This window comes from Cyanistes caeruleus, chromosome 4 (genome assembly GCF_971803275.1).
Source record: "Cyanistes caeruleus chromosome 4, bCyaCae1.hap1.1, whole genome shotgun sequence".
In the NCBI taxonomy this organism is placed as follows: domain Eukaryota; kingdom Metazoa; phylum Chordata; class Aves; order Passeriformes; family Paridae; genus Cyanistes; species Cyanistes caeruleus.
In genome coordinates this window covers 23,958,253-23,982,129 of record NC_141704.1, presented here as the reverse complement: position 1 = coordinate 23,982,129, position 23,877 = coordinate 23,958,253, and the positions used below count along the sequence as shown (strand labels likewise).

General features: G+C 38.8%; 1 protein-coding gene across 4 annotated transcripts in view; it reads left to right on the top strand.

The window, feature by feature from the left end:
* Positions 1–23,877, top strand: part of CFTR (CF transmembrane conductance regulator) — an 86,737-nt gene that overhangs the window by 1,178 nt on the left and 61,682 nt on the right. For all 4 annotated transcript variants that reach the window (XM_086887028.1, XM_086887027.1, XM_086887025.1 and 1 more), the window contains exons 2-7: positions 12,404–12,514; positions 15,340–15,451; positions 20,539–20,754; positions 21,641–21,730; positions 23,066–23,229; positions 23,722–23,847. In XM_086887028.1, the coding sequence (XP_086743154.1) occupies positions 15,422–15,451; positions 20,539–20,754; positions 21,641–21,730; positions 23,066–23,229; positions 23,722–23,847 (626 nt within the window). In that variant the 5' untranslated portion in view covers positions 12,404–12,514; positions 15,340–15,421. The remainder of the gene's footprint in view (positions 1–12,403; positions 12,515–15,339; positions 15,452–20,538; positions 20,755–21,640; positions 21,731–23,065; positions 23,230–23,721; positions 23,848–23,877) is intronic.

Below are 23,877 nucleotides of genomic sequence, written 5' to 3'. Positions count from 1 at the left end.
GGGCACCGGGCACCGGGCACCGAACACCGGGCACCGGGCACCGGGCACCGGGCACCGAGCACCGGGCACCGAGCACCGGGCACCGGGCACCGGGCACCGAGGAGCTCTGGAAGGGTCTGCGGGGAGAGCGGTGGGAGCCTCGCTTGTTGATCAGATCACTTTTTTGTTGTTGTTGCTGGGGTTTTAGTACCAGGAATGGGCTCTGCCAGGTGTCATAAACCTTTGCTGGACCCGGACAGATGAATTTATGGCATAATTTGAGCAACCTTTGGTAATTGCTCAACCAGTTAATCTGTTATTTCGTGTAAACTTTGAGAACACTGTGGGGTGGTAAGGAGCAGAGGGGAAATAGTCTCAGAGCAAGGATTCCTTCTGGTTGGCTCTTTGAGTACTTAGCATTTGCTCAGTGCAAGTGTAATATATGATCTTATTGGAAACAGTTCCTTGTAAGCCTTGAAAAAGTTCTCTTACAAGCAAACTTCCTAGTGCCTTTTATTTCTAAAAACTTCAAATAAAAAGAGAAGGAGTCAATAACAGTGCCTGGGCACAATGTTCTTTGTAAGACAATATGGAAACTGAATACGTCTTATGTGACATTGCTAGAAATGACAGTGTGAACGGGAAAGAGCAAATAATCTTTTGGGCATTGGCCCTCACAGCACTGGTTTTACCAGAGTTTTACCCCCTTTTGTTACTGAAGGGTCTTTTGCATGGCAAGGAAGGGCAGGAGGAAATCTTGTGTAAGATGTAAACATGATGACTGAAATGAGAGCACATGGTGTAAAACTGTAACACTATCATGAGGTCTCTGCCTTAAAAACTGAGGGCTTTTAGCCCATTTTTATATCCTTTTGGGATAGCTTTCAGCAGGTTGGTCTGTATGGTTTTTAAAGTTTCTTAATGGAAGGGAGTGTGTATGAGTCACTGTTTGCCTGTCCCCCCTGCTTTGGCTCATTTTAGCCAGATAGGATAGAAGAGAATGATCCCAAATATAACCCGTTCCTAAAGTTTAACAAACATCCAGGTAAAAGTAGCGATCCTACAGGTTTTCTCCAGTGGTGCTGCAGTGGGAAAGAAGCCATGCTTTCTGCCAAATACTGTTGGAACCAGAGAGTATGCATGACAGGAGTGAAAGCAATTAAAATTCTCCATAAATGATACTTCAGTCAGTGCTTCTGTCAAGTATAAGACAGAAATCTGTAGGAAATAAGTCCGTATATTAATTTAATTTCTTGAGGGGCCACTTGCTCTATATAATTTTATTAATTTATAAACTTCTATAAAATTATCATCCTAGAACCTTGGGTGTTGCAGGTGTGAAGGAAAAAAAACCCAATAAGATAAAGCAAATATATTTCTGATTCCTACCATAGTGAAAGTTTCCATGTCTGAAACCAGATGCAGTTCCTGCTCCTTAAGTACATAATTAACCATCCTGTGTCCTGAGCTCATCTTTTAAATCACAGTCTTTAAGTCAAGTGAATGTTGTTTTAATCATGTTTATCATACATGATGCATTATACTGTACCAGATATCGGTCAGGTGACTGTAACTAAAGTGATAATAAAGTATATGAAGTTAAGGAGATGCTCATGATGAATATTAACTAGAGAAAAAGGTGTATGGAAAGAGATTGCTTTTTTTCAATGATAATGAAATAGTTGCTATCAAGTACAACACAATATATGTTTCAGTGAAGTAACTTTTACAAGAGTCTGCAATGCACTTATGTGTGAAGTACCAATCTGAATATAATGCGATAAGTTGAAGATCATGTTAGCAGAAATGATGTTAAAGTATTAGCTATGATTATTCAGGAAATCTTGCTGATAAATATATTACTATTTAATGTACAAGTTGTTATCAGCTATAGGTGTGTAAACCTATTGGCGAGGTTTTATTGCTTCATAATCTATCCTGTTTGGGTGGGAGAGATAGGTTTAACAGGTTTAAGTCAGAATGTAGCTCTCTGATTATAACTGAATACTTTATACATGTTTCAGTATTGTTTGGACCTTTTTTCTTAATTCTTTAAGCAAAAAAAAAAAAAGTGAGGAAATGTTTTGGTATACAAAGAGTAGTATCTTATAGAAGGTGTTACCTTTTTGTTGTATTTGTGATAGTGATACTATTGGGGCAAAAAAAGAGAAAATTTCTAGGAGTGGTCATGATAGAAAGTATTTAAAATTAGAAATTAACTTTCATCCTGAATTTTAAACAATTTTGGTTTAAAAACTGAACTTTGGTGGATAAGAAACAAAGTGTGAAAACAAGTGGTTTGACATCTTCTGTTAGGGGGACACTTAGAAAATACTAAATACTGAGAGTTTGAGGTTTCAGAGATTGTTTTGTGTTTTGTTGTATTTTCCTTATTGCATTTTCAGAGTTGATCTCTTGCTCCCAGCCGCATGCAAAACATTCTTTCTGTTCATTGGCAACTTTTTACCTTGCTTAAAGGAAACAGAGTTTCATGCCGAAGCAGTCAGATCATGGTATGCTTAGCTTCATATTCATCATGAAACTTCACTTCTGTTTTTAAGTCCAATACTTATTTTCCTTTGGAATTTTGGGGTTTTGCAGGGTCAAGGCCCTATCTTCTGTCACAAACAATATCAAACTACTTTGCAATCACCTAGTTTTTACTGAAAATTAACTGAGATCAGGAAGTCTTGCTAATTAATCAATTTTTATCTGAGAACTGGCACGCAGAGTTATTTCTGGAGTTTCAGAAATGGCTGCAGCTGTGGGACATTCTGACTTTATTACTTTTCTTTTACATGCAACTTTAGATATTAAAATACAAGTTTTCAAAAAGTAATCTTTGTGCTCGTGTGCAACTCTTTAAGCATATACTTTTGCTTTGGTACCTATCAATCATGACAGCTCTTAGCAAGACCTAGTACTCCAGTGCCTGATTCATTATTGAATCCAAATGAGAAATACAAACTAACCTAGTTTTTTTGTCAAGTCTTATCATGGATTCAGTCAATCGGAGCTGCTCTAGTTGCTTCTTGCTTTCTAAACCAGAGAAAAAGAAATCTATGCATTTATATAAAAACTGTCCAGTGGTTCCTAGAACAATTTAGTCAGTAAGGGATAAATGCTGGATTCATTCTTCTGCCCTGTGTGTGTTGTGAGGGCTAGGAAAAGGAATTCAGTTCTATACCTTACCTCTTCTAGGTAGCAGGACCAAGTGTTACCAGTGTTTGGCAGTGAAGGTGTTTGAATTCTCTATCTCTGGCTCAGCTACTTTTTAGAGCATAAATAAAGAGTGAGTCTGTACTCTTCAGAATAAAAAACTTCTTTGAAAGTCCTAATTCCTTGTGTGAGACTTCTTAAGAAGTCTGCTAATAACCTTTAAGGTGGATAAGATAATTCAGGACTTGGGTACTTAGGCCATACACTACAGTAATGTTATTCTGTCACTCTTTCTAGCTTAATTCAGTCATAATTTCAAGTTAAAGAGTGCCTTGTACAAGTTAGTTTCTGATTTGAAAAGGCATATTAATGATAATTAAATTGATTCCCTTCAGAGAAATGAACTAAAGCCAGACCTTCCCTGGGCAGTCCCTGATCTATTCTTGAACTGCATATCTTAGAATTCTAGGCCAACAACTTCCTTAGGATTTTCATTCTTGAACTGAAAAATCTCGTGTTTTCCTTGCAGTTTGGGATTTAATGCATACATTTTTACTCAAAGTTTCTCCTGAAACTGTCTTGAGTTTCTAAAAGTCCCTGATTTTGTATAGGAAGCTTAAAGGACTAATTCATGCCTCTACATTTCACTCTGGAGGGCAGGTGTCTGGAAATGGTCATAAGCTTCCCTTATCAATACTTAGCTATAACACTTTGGTCATCTTCCCCCTTTGAAAAAGGAGCCTCTGTGTACAGTAGCAGGTGAATGGCACAGTGTTATGCCTCAGTTTCTGGGGCAGTCAGCTTAGACACTTACACAAGGCAATTTTTCTGTAGTATACTCTTAGGGCCTTGTATGTATCTAGCCCTGATGAGCTGCCTTTCACTGATCCCAGGCAATCATAAATGATGGCTGTTAGTGATAACCGAGCACAGATGCAGCTGCAGCACGGATTCTGTCCCTGTGAGGCTGTCTGATCATTCTTCTGTTGCCACAAGTGGTCCTTGGAGACCTGCTGGTCTGCCAGTCCTTCAGATCTGTCTAAACCAGCAAGGCGTCAGCTTCTGAAAGTCAGATGGGTCAAAGATGTGCATGCAAGTCTTGGATTCCTTCTGAAAATTTGACTTCTATTGCTGTTTCCAAGGTAAAATACGAAACTTGAAGTGAACTGGAGGAAGGATGCAAAGTCTCCTACACTTCAAGTACAGGGGAATACTTTCTTTAACAATAAGGCTAAATTATGTCTTTGGCTCAGCCTGATTCTGCATCTTTGGTCTAATGACCAAAAATGCAAACCTTGTGTAGCACAGGGACCTTCTCTGGCTGCTTTGTAACTCTAAAGCAGAGATGCCTAGATCAAGTTGCATGTGACTTCTGAAATATATTAAAAGTCTGTTTTCTTCCTGCAAGAGGAAGACTTACTATCTTGATATTAAAACTAAATTATTAAGCATTTGAAATATTTGCAGACCTGTCTGTACCTTGTTATTTTCTACATGCTTATTTGATTTTGGTGAGATAGAAAGTAATCTGTCAAAATCCTTGATTTTTTTTTTAATACTGTAGGCAATGACATGGTTAGTAGATTTATTATCTATATTATAGAGGCTTCTAAATGCACTGACAGAAATCCTTTGCACTAAGCAAAATATTTGATAAAGCATTGTTTTGAAGGTCTTGAAGTCTAAGAAGATATCACAAAGATGGGTTAAAAAGAAGTTTCCTTACTAGTTTTGTAGAGGAGAAAGTGGAGTGTACAAGGGTTGTGATTTGTCCTAGGAGCATGTGGTGGAGTCAGTGCAATCTGCCTGGGATCTCCTATCCAGAACTTCGATTACACAAGAGTATTTCTGGTGTGACTAGGTTATTTCAGAATATTTCTGCAGGGAACAATTATCACCTCTTTCATGTTTAAGAATCTAAGTCTCTGAATATCTACATTTTTGGATATGCTAAGTTTCAAAGTGGTAAGAATAGTTTCTACAGGTTTCTACAGGTTGCAGGTATCTTGGTTTATGTTTTTTCTGTTCACCCACCCCCCAGCTTTGCAGCATATGTGTGTAGGTATAGTTGTGGAGGCAGGATGGTGCCAACTTGACTTCCAGGTAATAATGTGTCACATTATGTCCTCTGAAATAAGAAAGTTAAAGGTGAAAATTAACTAGTGTTTAAGGAGACATATTGAAACACATTGCCAGATTTTGCCATGTGTACTTGTAGATGCAGTTCAACCTTGCATGAGACTAGGGGTACACCTGGGTGAGACAAGCAAGAACTCAGAGGCTGTTTGTGTCAGTCCCTCTCTCATAAGCAAAAGGATCTGCATGAGCTTTTTCAGTCAGCAAGTAGCTAATCCAAGGCTGCATTGTCATGAAACTCCCCTAACTATAAGAGAATAAATAGGCATTTAAGACATGTTTGGAAAGAGCATTGTTTTTCAATTTAAACCACAAGCTTTGTGCCTTTCAGATATGGGTAGGCATCCTTCTTTCAAGAGAAGATAGGTAGGAAGGGGGAATTGAAAAGCAGTGTTTGGGGTGGGCTGTTGCAATACAAATGTCTTGATTCCATGGGCAAAGTTGTGCCTTAGGAGAAAATCCCAAGTGACAGCTGGTAAAGGTACTTGATTTTAGGTAGATTCCCATATTTTAATGTTGTTATTTACCCTTTATTTTCTCTTCAAACTTTTAAAATAAAGAATGTGATTTTTTTGTATTGGAGTCATTCTTATATCTCACTTTAGCTTTCACCTTAAATAATTTTAAAGTTAATCTGTAAGTTCCGGAATACTTTTATTTCTCTATAGGTGATAAATACAAAGAAAACAAAACCACAAAGGTCCCCCCCAATGTTGCTTTGCTCAAAACCCGACTGTTTTGGAAATCAAAAGATATGAAGCATTTTCTTATTAATTTGCAAGGATCATGCTGAAGACTAGCATCATCAAATACCAGGATACAGAGAAAAGGGCAAAGAGCAAGCTGTAAGAGAAGCAGCGCCTAATTCAGGGTTGATTCCATATTATTGTGATGGTAATTTACATTTTGACACTTGGTATTAAAATTAAATGAAATGCAACTGTGTTCACCTGTTTATTTATACCTGACCACATATGAGTCATTTGGGTTGGAACAAATTACAGTTTTGGAAAGGGTCATTGCACCTGATGTGCAACTCTATGCTATTTTTTTATGAAACATATCTTAAAAAATTCATGGCTAACAAAGGGAAGTGCTAAATTGGGTGGAATGTGTTGCTATCACTTAGTGACACATCTGGAATATTTAAAAATTCAATTAAATCATGAATAGCACTGCTCTGCAACAGTTTTGCTGATGCAAACTTTCTGTAATGTTCCTTGTTCTTTCAAAGGATGAGGAGAAAAGAAAGCTTTCTCTTATTCTTGCTGAGGGGTATATAATTGAGAAAAAGAATGAAAATTAAGGAACATCCTCTCCTAGTCTGTCTAACTGTTGGTATATGCTGAAACAGCCTTGTTCATAGCACATCATCACCGCTGTTATTTTGTTAGCTTTGTTAAGGAAATATTTGAAGCATGTCTTGCACTTGAATTTGGTACCTAAACAACTGACAGTTTGCAATACAATTAATATATTCTGTCCTTCCATCTTGCACAGCCTATCCCCTGATGTGCTGTTTTCTTTCAAATATCTGTCAGTACTTCTGCAAACTGAAATATTTTGACTACCTTACTAACTGTAAGGAAAAACATACTGAATTTCTGCTAAAAAAGCATTTAGGAGTTAGATAATTTGAATTAGTATCACTTCACAAAAGCTGGCCATAAAAGAAAAGACTTCCCCAAGAATTGCTGTGGCATAATCCTAATTAAGATTTGATATTAAAATCCTGGGGTTTCAGCAGAACGTTGATTAGTCTTAAAATGGTGCTGCTCACAGCTAGTGGCAGAGTCAATAATGTTGCAGCTAAATACTTTCCATGTCAAATAACACCTCATGGGGAAGAATTGTTTATTAGTGAAGAAATTAAAATCTTAATTTTTGTGATTGTGGGGAAAACAACAACAACAACAACCTGGAAATCAGTAGGGTCTGCTTTTACCTTTGTTGTTGAAACCCTGCAATAATTATATTTAAATATTAAACTTTATATTTTGTTTTGCTTATAAAGGGGGAAATGCTAAAGTTAATATAGTTTTGAGAATATATAACATGCTATCTCAGTAGGTTACTATTCAAAACAAAATAACTGCAACTCTGCTCTTTTGAGGGTGACCAAGGGGCAGGGGGCAGGAATAAGGCTGTTGTGCTCCGTGGGCATGCTGACTTGTCCCATCTGTTAGAAAGGATCACAGAAAGCCAGGGTCACCTTTTACAGCTGCATTACAACTGCAGGATGCTCAGAGAAGACAGCTGGTGGTGCAGACACTCTCCTGGAGATGCAGTTTTGGGTGTAGTAGGGCCACTTCCAGTATGAAGTAAGCAACAATTTACAATTTGCTGCTGCTGCAATGATGGGTATCTTTTGTGGGAGGATGGGAGTGCAGAGCCTCTGATGCAGTCTGGTCAGAGGGACTCTGGGACTTTCTGAGATCTACATGGTACCTCAGCCTTATCTTGCAGCTGGTAAGAATTCATGGCTCTACAAACATCTAGTAAAACTTAAGCTCTAAAGCATCATAATTACAGCTTAATTCTGTTCCTTCCTCCCTGCCCTCCCCCTACCTCCCCCTTAATTGTTAGGAGGAAGGATAAGTTAAAGCCAGAGGCACTATTCTTGCTCTCTCCATTGAATTTCAGGTCCAGTTCCTTAGGAGCTGCAGTCACTATGTTTAACTATATTTTGCACAGGTATTAATGCTTTGTAGAGGGAGTGAAGGCATGGCCACCTCTGCACTGCTCTGGAGGTGTTGCTGTGTTGTGCACAGAGCACCTGTTGAAATGGCAGCAGTCTGATCAGTGACCCCTGTAGGAGAGCTGCTCTGTTTTGCTGGTCTTGGGTAGCCCAGCACCACTGTTCTGTCTCAGCAAACTGTGCTTCTTGATCTGAATAGCCTGATGGAGCTAGGGTATTCCTGTGCTCAGGAAGATCTGGGCAGTTGGCTTAGCAACACAGATGCTCCTTCTGTCTTCAGTGACATGCAAAGCAGCCTTAAGGGAGAGTCAAATCCTATTGACAAATTGTCTTTGTTAATACTCTCTGGAAAGCCAAAGACATCTGTCCTATTGGTACAAATTGCTTGAGTGGGATGAGTCTGAACATGCTGTAGAAAGCAATAACTGTAATAAGAAACCTGTTAACTTCTTATTAAAAGACAAAGAAATGGTCATTAGAAATCTACCAAACAGTACGTTATATATATATGATATTTACATGTAAAATGCATAATGTATGTTTTACTACGGGCAGTAGATAATTGATATGGAACTTGCCTTCTTTTTTCCTTTCCTACTCTACATCCTTGAAACTTGTTCCCTGATGGATTTCATGCATGTGTACCCATAATAACATTCCTAGTTTGTGGCAAAACTCTCACAGCACTACAGGTTTCTCTGTGAAAGGGTTCATTAAATGCCAGCCAGTAATCCGATGGCATTTGCTAACATAATGCTGTAAAGCCAATCTGTTTCCCTTCCTTCTTGCTCTCTTCCTTTCAGAATAAATTTCTCTCTCTCAACAACCTCAGGAAAAACCTCAGCACTAATGTTGACTAAGTTGTTTCCAATAAGCCAAAAAAATAGCTCTGACTGAACTATGTCACCTAGTGTTATGGAAACATGGATAACTACAGATTATATTGCCAGTTAAAATAAATTCATGGTCATTTTGCATTTCAAATCTTTGCAAAGAATCTAGAACATAATTGCTACAGGAATGCTATAGGAAACTGGAAAAAAAAAAGTTTTTGTGAGATATTTAAGTGTTTAGCTCTAGTATATATATTTAGGTCTAGTATATTCCTTTTAATAAAACGCAAACTGTCTCCTGCAGTTCCTGACAGCACAACTCAAGCAGCTGTTGAAAATCCACCTTGAGACAGACATCACACATCAGGCCAACTCCTGCCACAATTACCACTCCAACCTGAAGCCACTTGGTACGGCGCACAGGTTGGCCAGATGTAGTTAGGGTGGGAGTTCCAAGCAAGGGCAGGGCACCTGGGAGATGGACATCTCTGTGAAAGCCCTTCCAGCAGCTTGCAGTAGGAGCCTGGCTGCAGACTAAGAGGTCCCCAGGGGAAGGTGTCAGCACTGCTCATTTAGCTGGCTGGAGGAGTTTATCTTGCACAGGTGCAGCTACCGCGATGAGCAGTGAGATGAGGATGAGGACTGCCTAAATCTGTATCAAACACTGACTTGGGAGAGGAGGGGAGTTTAGGGACCACATAGTTTCGATGGCAATGATAAATGCACCCGGTTAACACAGAGTTAAACACAGCTTAAAATGTGAGACATTTCTGGAAGTACAGTAGATCTGCTAAGTGTGCTGCCTTCTCCTAATGATGATACAACCACTCAGCTCTCTTTCTAAATGCAGTCACATTTTGTTACTTTGGCCTGTGGCAAAATGCCAGGGTAAGTGTTAATCAAAACTATAAATAAAATCAAATATGTGGAGGGAAACAATATAATAAAACCTGTTTTCTCAAAACATACAAAGTGAAACTGTAAAGCACTTATCTTTTGTTGGATTGGGAATTGCTTATTGCAGTCTCAAAGCATTTTTAAGGGGCTCAGGAAGGTTATTACTTAGCTACAGTGTTGTGAATTAAAGACGTTGCCTAGGAAGTACTGTTACTTCCTTGCATTAGGTGCAATAGTGGTTTTGTGTCCCATAATTTGTATTCATTCTGTCATTACTGAAATACCTATGTATATGGGACGTCAGTGAAGCTGAGAACAGGAACTCATGAGAGTTTCTGTTCCTGAATGTCAAGGATTAGCCAGTTCTCCACAAGATGTGCACAAAGCCAATAGCAGCTGCCCTTTCTGTCTTCAGGAGCTGGCAAAATACAAATCAGTACCTGATATACCATTTGCAGTAGCCATGAAAGACTCTGTATAACACATAAGTGATACATGAAATTCAAGGTTTTTCTTCTATTCCATTTTATCCCTGAAAATGATTGGCCTCTATTTCCAATAGCTATAAAGTTTATGGATGTTTAATCATCTCCAAATGGTAAAATGAGAGTTCAGTGACTCTACAAAGTGGACTCTCCTAGCTCCCTTCCTATAATGTACCATGAATCACTTGTTATTTCTCAGCTACAGTGGTGTGAAAGACTGAGCTAAAAGCCATATGATTCGTCTGAAACCATCCTATTATTGCAGAAATGAAGGATACTCCTTCAATTTCTTAGAGCATATTTTCTTTGCAGTGGGTGTGCTATAACCATGCACTTGGGAAATATCTTGGTGCTTTACTGACCTATGGGGATTATAGACTGGTGTCTCATGAAATTCATAACTTCATTAAAGCAAATTTTCAAGTGTGCATGTGTGTGCACACAGTTGCATACAAGTAGTCTTCATCTGTAGTGTTAAGGGCTTTTTGTGCTTTTGTAGTGTTCAGTGATGTTCTTTTCCCTTTGTATCAACTTCTTTGCACCTTCAGAGGCTGCAGTTGAGAATGTGGATTACTTTGTGTGTATGACATAAGTTCTTACAGGCATACATGTAAGCATATCCAATAAGCTGTTCATATTTTCTGAGTGACTGTGGGAAACATTGTTGCATGTAATTGGTGGGTTTTTAGCTGTTGTCTAGAAAAACGGTTTAAAAGAAAAATTTTGAAATTATTGAAGTTTTGCAGAATTTTGTCATAATCATGAATCATGCAGGTTTTTTACAAACTTTGGTTTACACATGGAAGTACGATGGCAATCAACCACAAGCTACTTCTTTTGCAGGCACTTCATTTTTTTAAGTAAATACTTTTTATTGATGACAGTAAAGCAGAAGTTCAAGTAGTTTCAAAATACACCACTAGTTCAAAACAGTTCTTATGTTTTGATCTAGTCCTTTACTTTCAAAAAGATTTCTGGACAGAATCTGGTGAAAAATTTTGTCGCAGTTGATCCTTGGGGATTCAGAGGCCTTTTTGGAGCTGAATAGTTTGATAAAATTAGTCATGGCATATAAAGGTTTTCTTTACAGAGCAGCCATTCAGAGTAGTCTTTTCCTGCTTTGTTTTGTTTCAGACTGCCCTTTAAATTGCAAAATTTTAAACATGACATTTGAAAAAACAAATGCAAAATACATGTATATAATGGACACCATGAAGTTCTTATGAGGAGTCCTGTGCAAGATTTGTGTTGTTAAATACATACTGCAATGTAGGATGTCACAGAATCATAGAATAATTTGTGTTGGAAGGGATCTTAAAGATGGCTGAGTTCCAACCCCCCTGCCACAGGCAGGGACACTTTCCAGCAAACCAGGTTTCTCCAAGCTGCATTTAACCTGGCCTTGAATACTGCCAGGGATGTGGCATCCCCAGCTTCTCTAGGCAACCTGTTCCAGTGTCTGGCTATCCTCCCAGTATTTCTTTCTCATATCTGATCTAAACTTGCTCTCTTTCAGTTTAAAGCCATTCCCCCTTATCCTGTCATTACATGCCCTTGTGAAAAGTTCCTCTCCAGCTCTACTAGAGACCCCCTTTAGGTACTGGAAGGCTGCTCTAAGATTTCCCTGGAGCCATCTCTTCTTCAGGCTGAACAATTCCAATTCTCTAAACTTTTCTTCATAGGGAGATGTGCTCCATCCTTCTAATCCTTTGTGGCCTCCTCTGGACTCGCTCCAACAGCTTCCTGTCCTTCCTGTGCTGAGGACCCCAGAGCTGGCCACAGTACTCTAGGTGGGGTCTCCCCAGAGCAGAGCAGATAGAAATGAAACTTACATGACCACTTTACTATAGTTCTGATTTATTATTTATTTACATGGACATAGCATATTTGGAAATACAGTACAAAGGTTTCAATCCCCTGTTCATTTGCCTCCTGCTGACTTGGTAGGAATTTTGGGGCATGATCCCAGACCAAAACTTATAAAATGTAGGAGTTTCACAATTATTCTTTTAATATTATATTTGTCAATATAGTTTTGTAAATATAGCGCAGGGCTGCACTGTATTATGTCATATATATGTGTGTATGTGAGTGCATGTGCACTTAGAAATATTTGGGTGCTGTAGACAAAATATTCAGGGTGAGGCAAAGCAACTCCAGAATTAATGCTCGAATTTTTTTTATTTCTAACATTGTTATTTTTAATATTTTCTTAGATGGACAAACCCAATTTTGAAAAAGGGTTACAGACGACGGTTGGAGCTGTCAGATATTTATCAAATCCCTTCTGCAGACTCTGCTGATAATCTTTCTGAAAAACTGGAAAGGTATGAAAGGTTAATTAAATAAATTTGTTTCAGAAATCACACTGCAACTTTCATTACACAGCTTTAGGATGAAATGTTTAAATAGCATTGGGTGCAAACTAATTGAACACAGTTGTTATACTTTAGACATGACTGGGATCCCTGGTGCAGATGTACAACTTAAGTGGTCTAAATTTCTATTTACAGGTACCTGTGATACCTGCCACTGATCGCAGAATCACAGAATATGCTGAGTTAGAAGGGACTTAAAAGGATCATCAAGTCCAAATCTTCACCCTAAAGAGTACATCCCCAAGAATCACACCATGTGCCCAAGAGCAGTGTCCAAACACCTCTTGAACTCTGTCAGGCTTGGTGCTGTGACCACTTCCCCGGGGAGCCTGCTCCAGTGCCCGACCACCCTCTTGGTGAAGAACCTTTTCATAATACCCAACCTAAACCTAGCTTGACTCAGCTTCATGCTGTTTCCTCAAGTCCTGTCACTGGAGAGTCCTGTCACAAGAGAGAAGAGATCCGTGCCTTCCCCTCATGAGGAAGCTGTAACAGGAACGAGGTCTCCCCTCAGTCTCCTCCAGGCTGAACAGACCAAGTGACTTCAGCCACTCCTCATACGGCTTCCCCTCAAGGCCCTTCACCATCTTTGTTGCCCTCTCTCGTATCTTTCTGATATTGTGGCACTCAAAACCACCCAGAATATTCAAAGTGAGGCTGCAGGAGTGCAGAGTAGGGCTGGGCAATCCCCTCCCTTGCCTGGCTAGCCATGCTGTGCCTGATGCCCCCCAGGACAGGGTTGGCCCTCCTGGCTGCCAGGGCACTGCTGGCTCACATTCAACTGGCCATTAACCAGGACCCCCAGGTTCCTTTCTGCAGTGCTGCTTTCCAGCATCTCATTCCCCAGTCTGTCCATCTGTACATCCAGAGCTCCCCCATCCCGGGTGCAGAATCTGGCCAAATCTTACCTTTGTTAAAATTCATATAACTGGTGATTTCCCAGTCCTCTAGCTTGTTAAGGTCTTTCTGCAGGGCCTTCCTGCCCTCAAAAGAGTCAGCAGCTCCTCCCAGTTTTGTATCATCAGCAAACTTGCTCAGTGTCCCCTCCTGTACAATGTCCAAGTCATTTATGAGGATGTTGAAGAGCACAGGGCCAAGGATGGAGCTTGTGGAACCCCACTAGTGCCAGGTCACCAGTCTGATGTCACCCCAGTCACTGTAACCCTTTGTGCCCAGCTCATGAGCCAGCTGCTCACCCATCACATGGGGTGTTTATCCAGCTGAGTGCTGGACATTTTGTCCAGAAGGATCCTGTGACAGGCAGTATCAAAAGCTGTGCTGAAATCCAAAGGGATTACATCAACTGGCTTCCCTTGGTCAGCTGGGTGGGTTTCCTTGTCATAAAAGGAAATCAGGTTTCCACTCATGAAGCCGTGCTGGCTGTAACAAATGACTACGTTGTCTTTCAGGTGTTTTTCAATACCTCCTAGAATAATCTCCTCCACAGTTTTGCTGGGCACTGAAGTGAGACTGACAAGCCTGAGTTTTCTGGGGTCCTTCTTCTTGCCCTTCTTGAAAACTGGAACAGTGTTTTCCAATCAGCTGGGACCTCACCAGACCCCCAAGACTGCTCAGAAATCATTGAGAGAGGTTTTGCAATGACACCAGCAGCTCTTTGAGGATTCTCGGATGAATCCCATTAGGCACCATAGATTTGTAAGGATCCAGCTGGAGCAGCAGAACCTGCACAATTTCAGGGTGATGAGGGAAGCTAGACTCAGAGTTTCAATGTTAGTTCCCTGAAAAATTAGACAGCAGAAATGCTGCTCTTTCTTCCCAAAATAACCTTGTAAAACCTTGGTTTATTTTTTCTTAATGAAGTAACATTCTTAATTTCCTTTGATACCACTGTTGACAGACTAATTGTTTCTGCAGAAATCATATTCTGACTTTCCTCATTTAGGTTTTCAGTCTTCTTTATCCAGTTTCAGTGGGCCCTAATTTAGAAATTGTGCTGCACTTGTGACTAATTCATACAACAGAGGTGCCTAAACCCATTCCTTCTCCACCAACTGGTGTACCAGGGCAGCTTACATGTAGCTTTCACTGATGTACCAGGGCAGCTTACATCTACACTGTTGTGCCAATCCAGTCAATTTTAATTGCAGTGTGAGTAAATTTTCCAAACCAGTGGAATTTATTGAGAACATTGGTATGCTTAATGTGTTTTGATAGCTTATAAATGAAATATGTTGGTTATCTAATATTCAATTGAAAAACTGAGAAAATAGTTAGTTGAAGTTAGTCTCAGGAGTGCTTTAATCTTTGAATTGAATTTTGCCAAAATGTATATTCTCTGTATACAGCATTGCTTCTGGTCTACAATTTCTTATTGAAAAGAAAGTTATTGTCCCAGCAACAAGGTTTAAAATAGCACTGTGCAGTGGAAAAGTCACATTTTTGATGCTTTGTTGGTGCTTTCTTTTTTGCAGACTGGAAGAGCTCCAAAACGTTTATTTGCCTATTATTGTACTCTGGTTTTAAGTACAGCAGGTTTCTTTAAAACATACAATGTGACCTTTTCATGAAATAATTCCCTGCAGGGTGATGTATGACCAAGTACTTAAAACTACCAAATATGTGGCTGAACTAGGTTTGAGCTTTTATTGATCTATCAAGTCCATGAAGGCCAGATTCTTGGGGTCTCTGCACAGCTTTCTTTCATTAGCCACCTTAGCAAAATCTCCTTGGATATACTTGAGTTAATTGAAGTATGTCACAGCCAATGTATTTGCTCATACAATTTAATGGTTCTGGTTTTGCTTTCTTTTCAGAGAGTGGGACAGAGAGCTGGCAACTTCAGAGAAGAAACCCAAACTCATTAATGCTCTTCGACGATGCTTTTTCTGGAAATTTATGTTCTATGGAATAATTTTATATTTAGGGGTAAGAATTGTTCTCCTCAGGAAGTTTCAGTGTTCCTTAAATATATTCAAGTTTTAGGGACTGCTAAATTAATACAGAATATTGTGAATAGCTACAGATTTTTCCTCTGTGTGTTGCTTACAAAGGTAAATACAGAGATGTATTCAAGGGCTTTCATTAAAAAAAATCTTAATACCTTTTGAACATGCACATTAATAGTTTTTAAATGTTTCTAGTGCTGTTAGTGCTCCCAAGAGCGTGATCAGGAACCTGATGTGAAAACCTGAACTGATTATGTTTATCACCTTTCTAACATGTTAGGTAGGATTACCTTGACTTACCAAATGCCACCTGTTTGTTTGACAATCCTATCACCGGGGTTAAGAGACGTGAAAATAATTTATTGCTAATGCTGTCTCACTAGATATGCTGTGTAGCCAGACTGTAATCTGAAAATTGCTGTTAACCAATATGCAAATTAAGTATCTGTTTTACTTACAAATTTCTGTGATTTAGTAGTAAAAAAGAGTGTATCACCTCTGTAAGGAGGGACAGCCAATCTTGGACTGAAAGGGTGTTGTGAGGTTATGTAGGGAGAAAATAAGGGTTAAAGCCAAATTGTAGCTACATTTGACCACTGCAGTTAAAGAGAGCCAAAAAAAAGGTTTCTATAAACACATTAGTAGCAAAAGGAAGGCTAAGGAGAGTTTCCATTCTTTTCTGGATGCAGGGGGTAGTGTAGTGTCAGGAGGCTACCCTTCAGGTACTGGACCCTAAATTGTCTCTGTCCAGGTAGAGCAGTTAGCTATCTAGGACAGGGCCTTGTCACTCTATTGGGAACGGTGAGAAGAACAACACAGACTCTCTTGTGGAGTTGAACAGGAGAATTTCTCCCCCTTTATTACCTCTGATCTTCTTTTATAGACCGATACGTGAAAGTACAGAAAAGAAAACTCTTATTGTTTAGTAAACTAACACATCACCATCATTGGTCAGTGGGGAACATCATCCCTCGAACTTCTCTTGCAAGACAACAAGGAACTGGCAAGCAGCACCTGCAAGGCTGTTTTCTATCTCTGAGGATTGTTTTAATTCCTCCTTATGATTTCCCAGGCCACTTTCTCAGGGAAGACAGAAAGTTATGTGGCCTGCTATTCCACAGGCACTGTGCTGCCTGCTTCACAGATAGCATCCATAGGGCCTCTTGCTATGTAAGGAGCTGCATGATAACTCTCTCTCTACTCCTTCATCACCTTTGTCAGCTCTTCTCTGGGATGTCACCTTGTATTTTCAGACCCCTACTCAATCAAGTCTTTTATGTGTTCCTGTGATCTCATTACTGCCTTTAGATTTTAAACTTTTTTACTCACCAAGCCAGCAACTCCTTATTAATGATAGGTTTGTATTTATAAAACCCCATTGACAACAAAGCAGTTCTACAAAAGTAGCCAACCATGGACTGTAGTAGCTGTTCCTGCAGAGTCTGCCATCAGAACCTTTGCACTAATGCATCCCTGTTAAAAGTTAAGCAGTGTCTGAGCGATCTTGCAGGCAGTCTTGAGGATAACAGAGGATAACACTCTTTCCCAAAGTTTAGGCAATGTGTGGATGCACAGGATTGATTTCTCCTTGTGCACTTTTTAAATTGAGTACGATTTCAGAGAGAGTGGGACAGAGGAAGACTGCAGGATTTTTGACTCATACTCTTTGGTTGTGTGTATGGGGTTTTTTTTAAATTTCTTTTAGAAATCACAGATGCGTGCAATTAAACATAGTAAATGAATCTGCACCTTCCACAATGAACATGGAAAGATTAAGTCTTAGTTTAAATTCTTGATTCTATTATCATTAGTGCTCATTTTATTTAAAGCTGCTTTGCTGTATTGAAAGAGGAATTGTAAAAACACCAAATTGCTCCTGAAGCTGCTGGTGTTCTTTGCAGGCTTGCTCAACGGAAATTAATGGGAGCTTTGCCATAAATTTGAAAGGGGACAGGATGTTGTGCCGTACTGGCATAGGTGTAACCAAGTTGTGTGTTCTTTTGAACTTCATTTTCCTTTCAGCTTTTTTCTTGTCTAATCTCTGAGCTGTTTTCATGGCATCTTTCTTGGACTGTGGTTTAAACTGTGCTGACATCCCTGCTGTTTGTATAGATGTCCTTTCAGCTGGCAACACAGCTTTGCTCTCATTAAGTCTAGCCTTTTTTCCATCTCTCCCTCATCCCTGATGCGCTGTAGGTAATGATGTTATTGCAGGGTGGACACTTTTGCTCTGGCCCCCTAGAGTACTACAACTCCCCCTCATAAATAGTGTTATGTTAGGCACGTTGAGTTACTGCACTTAATGTGTCTGCTCCCCTGCTGTTTGAGACTGTTTCCATTCTTCATCCTGTCAGAATATGAATCTTGCAATTTAAAGAGCAGGTGTTATGGTGGTGAAACAAAAATCTTGTATTTTAGCTTGATACCTGCTAGCCAACTAGGTACTTTGCTCTGAGGATCAGTTTGAGTCTGTTTGTATTTTGGTCTTACATTTATTGCCATGAAATTTATATTTCCACTCGGGCATAACAGCTGCTAATATTAACTTAGAAGTGGTTTCAGTCTCATATCCCAAAGGACCATAATGAGGATTTCCTGGAGTTCTCACATATGGGTCACGGGTGTGAGTGAGGAGGCAGGGAGGGAAGCACTTCTTGGCCATATGCCGAAGAAGAGATGTGCATTATTGTCTGCAAATGCAGAGTGTTTGAACATATGGAGGATACACGTAACATAAAAGTTGTTAGAATAATCATACCAGGTCAGATTAGCACAATATGCTGTGTCATAATCTCATTTCTATTCAGATCTTTACTCTTTTAATTAAGATTTTGGTGAGGGGGAGACTTATGGGTTTCTCAGTGGCCTGCAATGGATGCAGAGGGAAGAATAAGGACAGGCAAAGGCAAGACATGACTCTTGAAAACAGAGTTATCTCTTAGGTGTACAAATTCCATTATTTTTAAAATTCTTTTCAGTTGATTCATATTTATATCAGTGGGTAATTTCAAGTTTACAAGAGAAGACACAAAAACCAGGCAGTTCTGCTTTGATTTGTATGTAGACTAGATAGTATCTTTGGTAAGCAAACTGATAAATCTCTATTGTAAACCAGAGGAGTTTTATGCCCCATGAGATAGAGTATGACTTGGCTTATTGCCAGCCACTGTTCTAGTCTGTAAATCATCTTTTTTTCCAGCTCGGAATGTATGCAATACACTTATAGTCACAACAAACACAGCAGCAGAACATGTAATTTTCACTGGAATAAAAGTAAACACACAAAAAAAGTTGCTATTTTAAGCTTCTTTAGAAAAGCTTATCTTGGAATCTCCAAGAATATGAAAACACTGTATTGTCCTTGAGGGGTGAATGTTTTGTATTTTATGAGTTTTGGGGAGTCTTGCTTCGATGCTTTGGGATGCATATGGTCTAAGCACAGCTGTCTTGGGTCATGTGTTATTTAATAAACACTCCTCCCTTTGCCCACTAATAACACTGAAGTCTTTATCAAAGCTGGCTCCAGATTCACAGCAGAGTGGTGTTTAACTTGGGTAATGTAGCACATAGTACAGGTGCGGTGTTTGAGATGTAAAATTCTACCTCTTCTGTGGAAAAAGTGAATGATGAATATCAGCTCCACCAACAGTAACATGTACAGGTTATAGAAGCACTTGCAATTGCTTTTGTATAAGAGAACTCAAAAGAGAAGAAAAGAAATAAAACGAAAGGAGTTTTTTCCAATTTATTTACCACAGTATAACTTCAAGTACACCTGAACTTCACCAGTTCCCTTCTCTGAGTCTCTGTGGTGGTCTGTGTGGTTTTCATCTGGAAGGCAGTACTGGTAACTTTTGGGCAGAATTTAACACATCTGTACAAAAGAATTCAGTAATGTCTTGTTACTTTGGAAGTATCACATGCTTTCTGCTGCAATGCAACAGAAAGAGGAATAAGGAGATGCATGCAAGCTCATAATATTATATATTTTTAAACTGATCATAACAGTGAAGCAAAAGAACACATTCATACTTCATGTCCTTCTGAAGCTTATGCAGATGATGAAGCAAAATGTTAGACCACAGCACATAGGTGGTTTTTGGAGTTCTTTGGGAAAGACTGGGTAAGGAAAGAGGAAGCAAGAGGCAGAGATGGAAAAAGATGAGGTTAGAGGAATGAAAGTATGGGAATGATGGGGCAGAGAGGGAAATAGAAGGCAAAGATGAGGTAACACTGATGGGGTTTAATAACAATGGAAAAAGAGACTGAGGACAAATTTAATACCAGACTAAAGTCAGTGCTTTAGCAAATCATTTGGATACCTTGTAGTTTAGTGGTTTGACTTTACCTCTTTCTCCTCTCCTACCCTGGTTCTCTATCCCTGGATGGGAAGTGCTGGGTCCTCCAATCAATGCAGGAAGGACTGTTTTCTCTCTGGGACCTTTATTAAACCTGTCACCTCTACCATTTACTTCTTCTCATGCTTTTGTTACAGAACTGGATGCAGTGTCTAGAACTGTTGAGTAGGATGATCCAATTATTTACACTTCTGTTCCTATTTCTATATATTTTTTTTGTTTTGTTTTTGTCTCAGCTATATTCTCTCTGTCTTGAGAATGGTGGTGTTCATTTTGGGAGTTCTGAGGCTTCCCTTGTCCTGTAAGTCCAGTAAAATGTAGTGATAACTGCTCCCTAGGGACCAAAACAGAGGTTCTGCTTGATAAACTAGATTCAGTCATATGATATGGCTAAGCTTTACAACTCTGTAAAGAAAATGTGGAAGCTAATCTCAGTTGTCACTTTTGTAGAAAATGATCCAACGAAGTTTACAAGCCAGATTTGCTTTGGTGCAGTTGCAGGAGCATCACAGACAGCAGTGAGCTGTCTGTTCTCCTGTGCAATTACTGCAATTTTCTGTGGTTTTCACAGCAAACAGGCCTGACTTCCTCATTTAAGATACAAGATTTTAAATCTCATTTGGTAGGACACTGAATTGAAATGTTAGCCATTTTGAAAAAAAGTGAACCAGCTGCTGACCAAAATTACTTTTCTTGTTTCTCTCTACAGGAAGTCACCAAATCTGTGCAACCCCTTTTGCTGGGGAGAATAATAGCTTCCTATGATCCGGACAACTCTGATGAAAGATCCATAGCCTACTACCTGGGCATTGGCTTGTGCCTTCTCTTTTTTGTGAGAACACTGCTTATACACCCTGCTGTATTTGGTCTTCATCATATTGGAATGCAAATGAGGATAGCTATGTTTAGCTTGATTTATAAGAAGGTAATTGTTTCACACTCAAAGCCAAGCCTCTGTCTGTGGCCTATGTAACTTTTAAGCTAGTTTGTTGAAAGATTGATAGTTTTGTTAAGGTACACAAAGTACATGTAAGAAGAATGTGGCTAACAGTTTCTGACAGCCCTCAATTTCCCAGCCCAAACAATGAAATACCTGTCTAGAGCTGGTTTGGCTGAAATCAGGCTCTGTGAGATCAGTCTTGCTGCATATGTGGTGAGATGCCTTAATTGTTTTACCACTGCACTCCTGTTAAAAATGTGCACTGCATAATAACATGCTGGTGGCCAAAGAATATCTTCAAAAGAGAATTAGAGGTGAAGATTTAAACAATAAATGTAACATTGAAGGGATTGTGTTTGAATGATACTAATGACACCACTATAGCAGGAAGAGTCAACAGATACTGACCCATCACATTTTCAAAAATACTAAGATTTAAAAAGTCACTCTGTTTTACCAATACCCAAAGAAGGTAATTTAAACAAACATGTTAGTTATTCTAGGATAAAGCTTACTGTGAAAGTATCTTTCAAAAATATCTGTCAAGAGAGGCAACAGTAGGAGGATGCACAGCAGTGCACAGCATGCATGCTTAATTAAAACTTGCATTTGCATATATATATCCATAAAATATTCAACAGAAAGAAAGGGCCAAGTCAATACATCAATATTTTTAAAGCAAATTAATGGCTATATTGAATTCAAGTGACTTAAACAACAAGTTTAATGAGACTTTCTTTATAGCATAAACAGATAAGCGGATTATTACTTATACTACTGCACCATTGCTTATCATTTTAATCTTTATTTATTGTGTTTTATGGAGATAACTTAGATGATAATTTTTCTATGGTTTTGTTTTCTTTTACAGATCTTAAAACTGTCAAGCAGAGTTCTAGATAAAATAAGCACTGGACAATTGGTCAGTCTTCTTTCCAACAATCTGAACAAATTTGATGAGGTGCGTCATCAGTTGTTTAATTCACTTGGTGATCCATCAAATACAAATGTCAAGCTGTTCATGACAGATATTAAGGAAGGAAGGAGGATAAATGAAGAACTGCACTGAGTGCTCATTGTAGACTAAATATTCATTACCTTGATAAAATGTGTTGGCACATAGTCATAGAAATGCTCATTCTGATACTTATGACATTCTTTATCTCCTATGCTGAATAGAAGAGGAAACTTAAAAAGCACTTAAATCATAAAAACATGTTTGTTCTTCAGTCCAGTGAGAACTTGCCAGGAAGTCTCTGGGTTAAACAGTTGATTTCACAAAAGTCAGAACTTGCTGGCTCAATCCTTCTATCCTACTTCCTGATGACTGTATCTTTTTACTTAGGTGATCCAGTCCATTTCTGTCATTGAACAAGCAATGAAGTTTAGCCTCCTCTCCTTATTATTACCCATTCCACTAAAAAGGGATTGCTGATGTAAGACTGTGTTAGGAAGACTTAGGCATCCATCTTAGAAAATCTTAGAGAGCCTTCTGTAAAACCTCTCTTTTCCTAGAGACTACAATAGATCCCTGCTAATGCCTTTAGGACTTGGAAACTCTATGAACTGTTCTTCATGTGTGTTCAATTGGTCCTTTGGTAGTATAAGATTTGCTTCCCATGGAAGACACAAGATCAGAGAGACTGTAGAGATATGGCTGGAACTGCAGGGTGTATTTAGTTTAAGCACTGTATGACTATATAATGTCAGCAGGTGCTGCATGGCTAAGACAAGAGGTCTGTCACTGCCACAGTGTAGCTGCAGTAACACAGACCCCTCTGCATCTGATCATGGGATTCACTCCCAGATCTCCTGAGTGAGAACTGCATTAAACTAGAGTTCATACAACAGTCATCTCTTCACCAAAGTAATATTTGCCTTCTAGATCAGATTAAAACACTCTCAGAAGATTCTAACGTATATTTTTCTCATTTTACAGTGATTGAAAAATCCAGCATTGGTATGAAATTCAGTTTCCTTTTACAAAGCCGTGACTTTTCCTCAGGCATATAACATAACAAAGAGAGAATTGCAGATTGAACTTTACCTTAGAAAAATCAAAGTTTAGGTTCAGAATGTATATGTATTGCTGCACTGTCATCATAATTAACACCCAGAATGCTATGTGCTCAGGATCCCAAGTCCTCCTTTAGAAACTCGTTTTTCTACTGGAAATATTTGTACCATTCTTCACTATATTTTTCAAAGTGTCACTTTAATGACTATTTCCTTTTCATGTGGCTTTTAGAGCACATCTCTAACTTTTATTATTTTTTTCTACTGTGGCCTTCCATAGGGTCTTGCTCTGGCTCATTTTGTATGGATTGCACCATTGCAAGTGGCACTCCTGATGGGATTGCTCTGGGATATGTTAGAAGCTTCTGCATTTTCTGGACTTGCTTTTCTAATAGTCATGGTCTTATTCCAAGCCTGGCTGGGACAAATGATGATGAAATACAGGTGATAAGAATGTTTTAAAGCATTTCAATGTATTTTCCTGAAACATATTGGTTTTAAGCAGCTTATACCACTTGATTAAGGAACTCTGGTTATGACATTACATAGGATGAGTCCAAAGAGTGTTTTCTGTGTAGGGAAAGTTACAGATGAAATTTCACTTATTTAGCAGCAGGTGTCTAAACTTAAAAAATTGAGAAGTCTCACATAAATACTGATGAAATTAGATTTAGCACTAAATCTAGAATTTTTAGAATTAAGACTCCTTGTTAGTTACTTGATTCATTCTTTTTAGAATTTGTATTTTCTCCTTTTAGAGCAATTGTTTGATTTCTAATAATTTCTTCTTTTACATTCTTCAGAATAATTCTGTTAAAGTAAATATTTTAAGCAGAGGCATATATGGAAGCTGTTTTCATAAGATATAATGGGATACAAGCTAACTATACGTGATGAAAAAGATGAAGATTGACATACTGCCTTTTTACTTTGTAGGAATAAGAGAGCAGGAAAGATCAATGAGAGACTTGTCATCACCTCAGAAATAATTGAAAATATACAGTCAGTTAAAGCTTATTGTTGGGAAGATGCAATGGAAAAAATGATTGAAAACATCCGTGAGTAAGTGTGCTCATTTGTTACACAAATTTT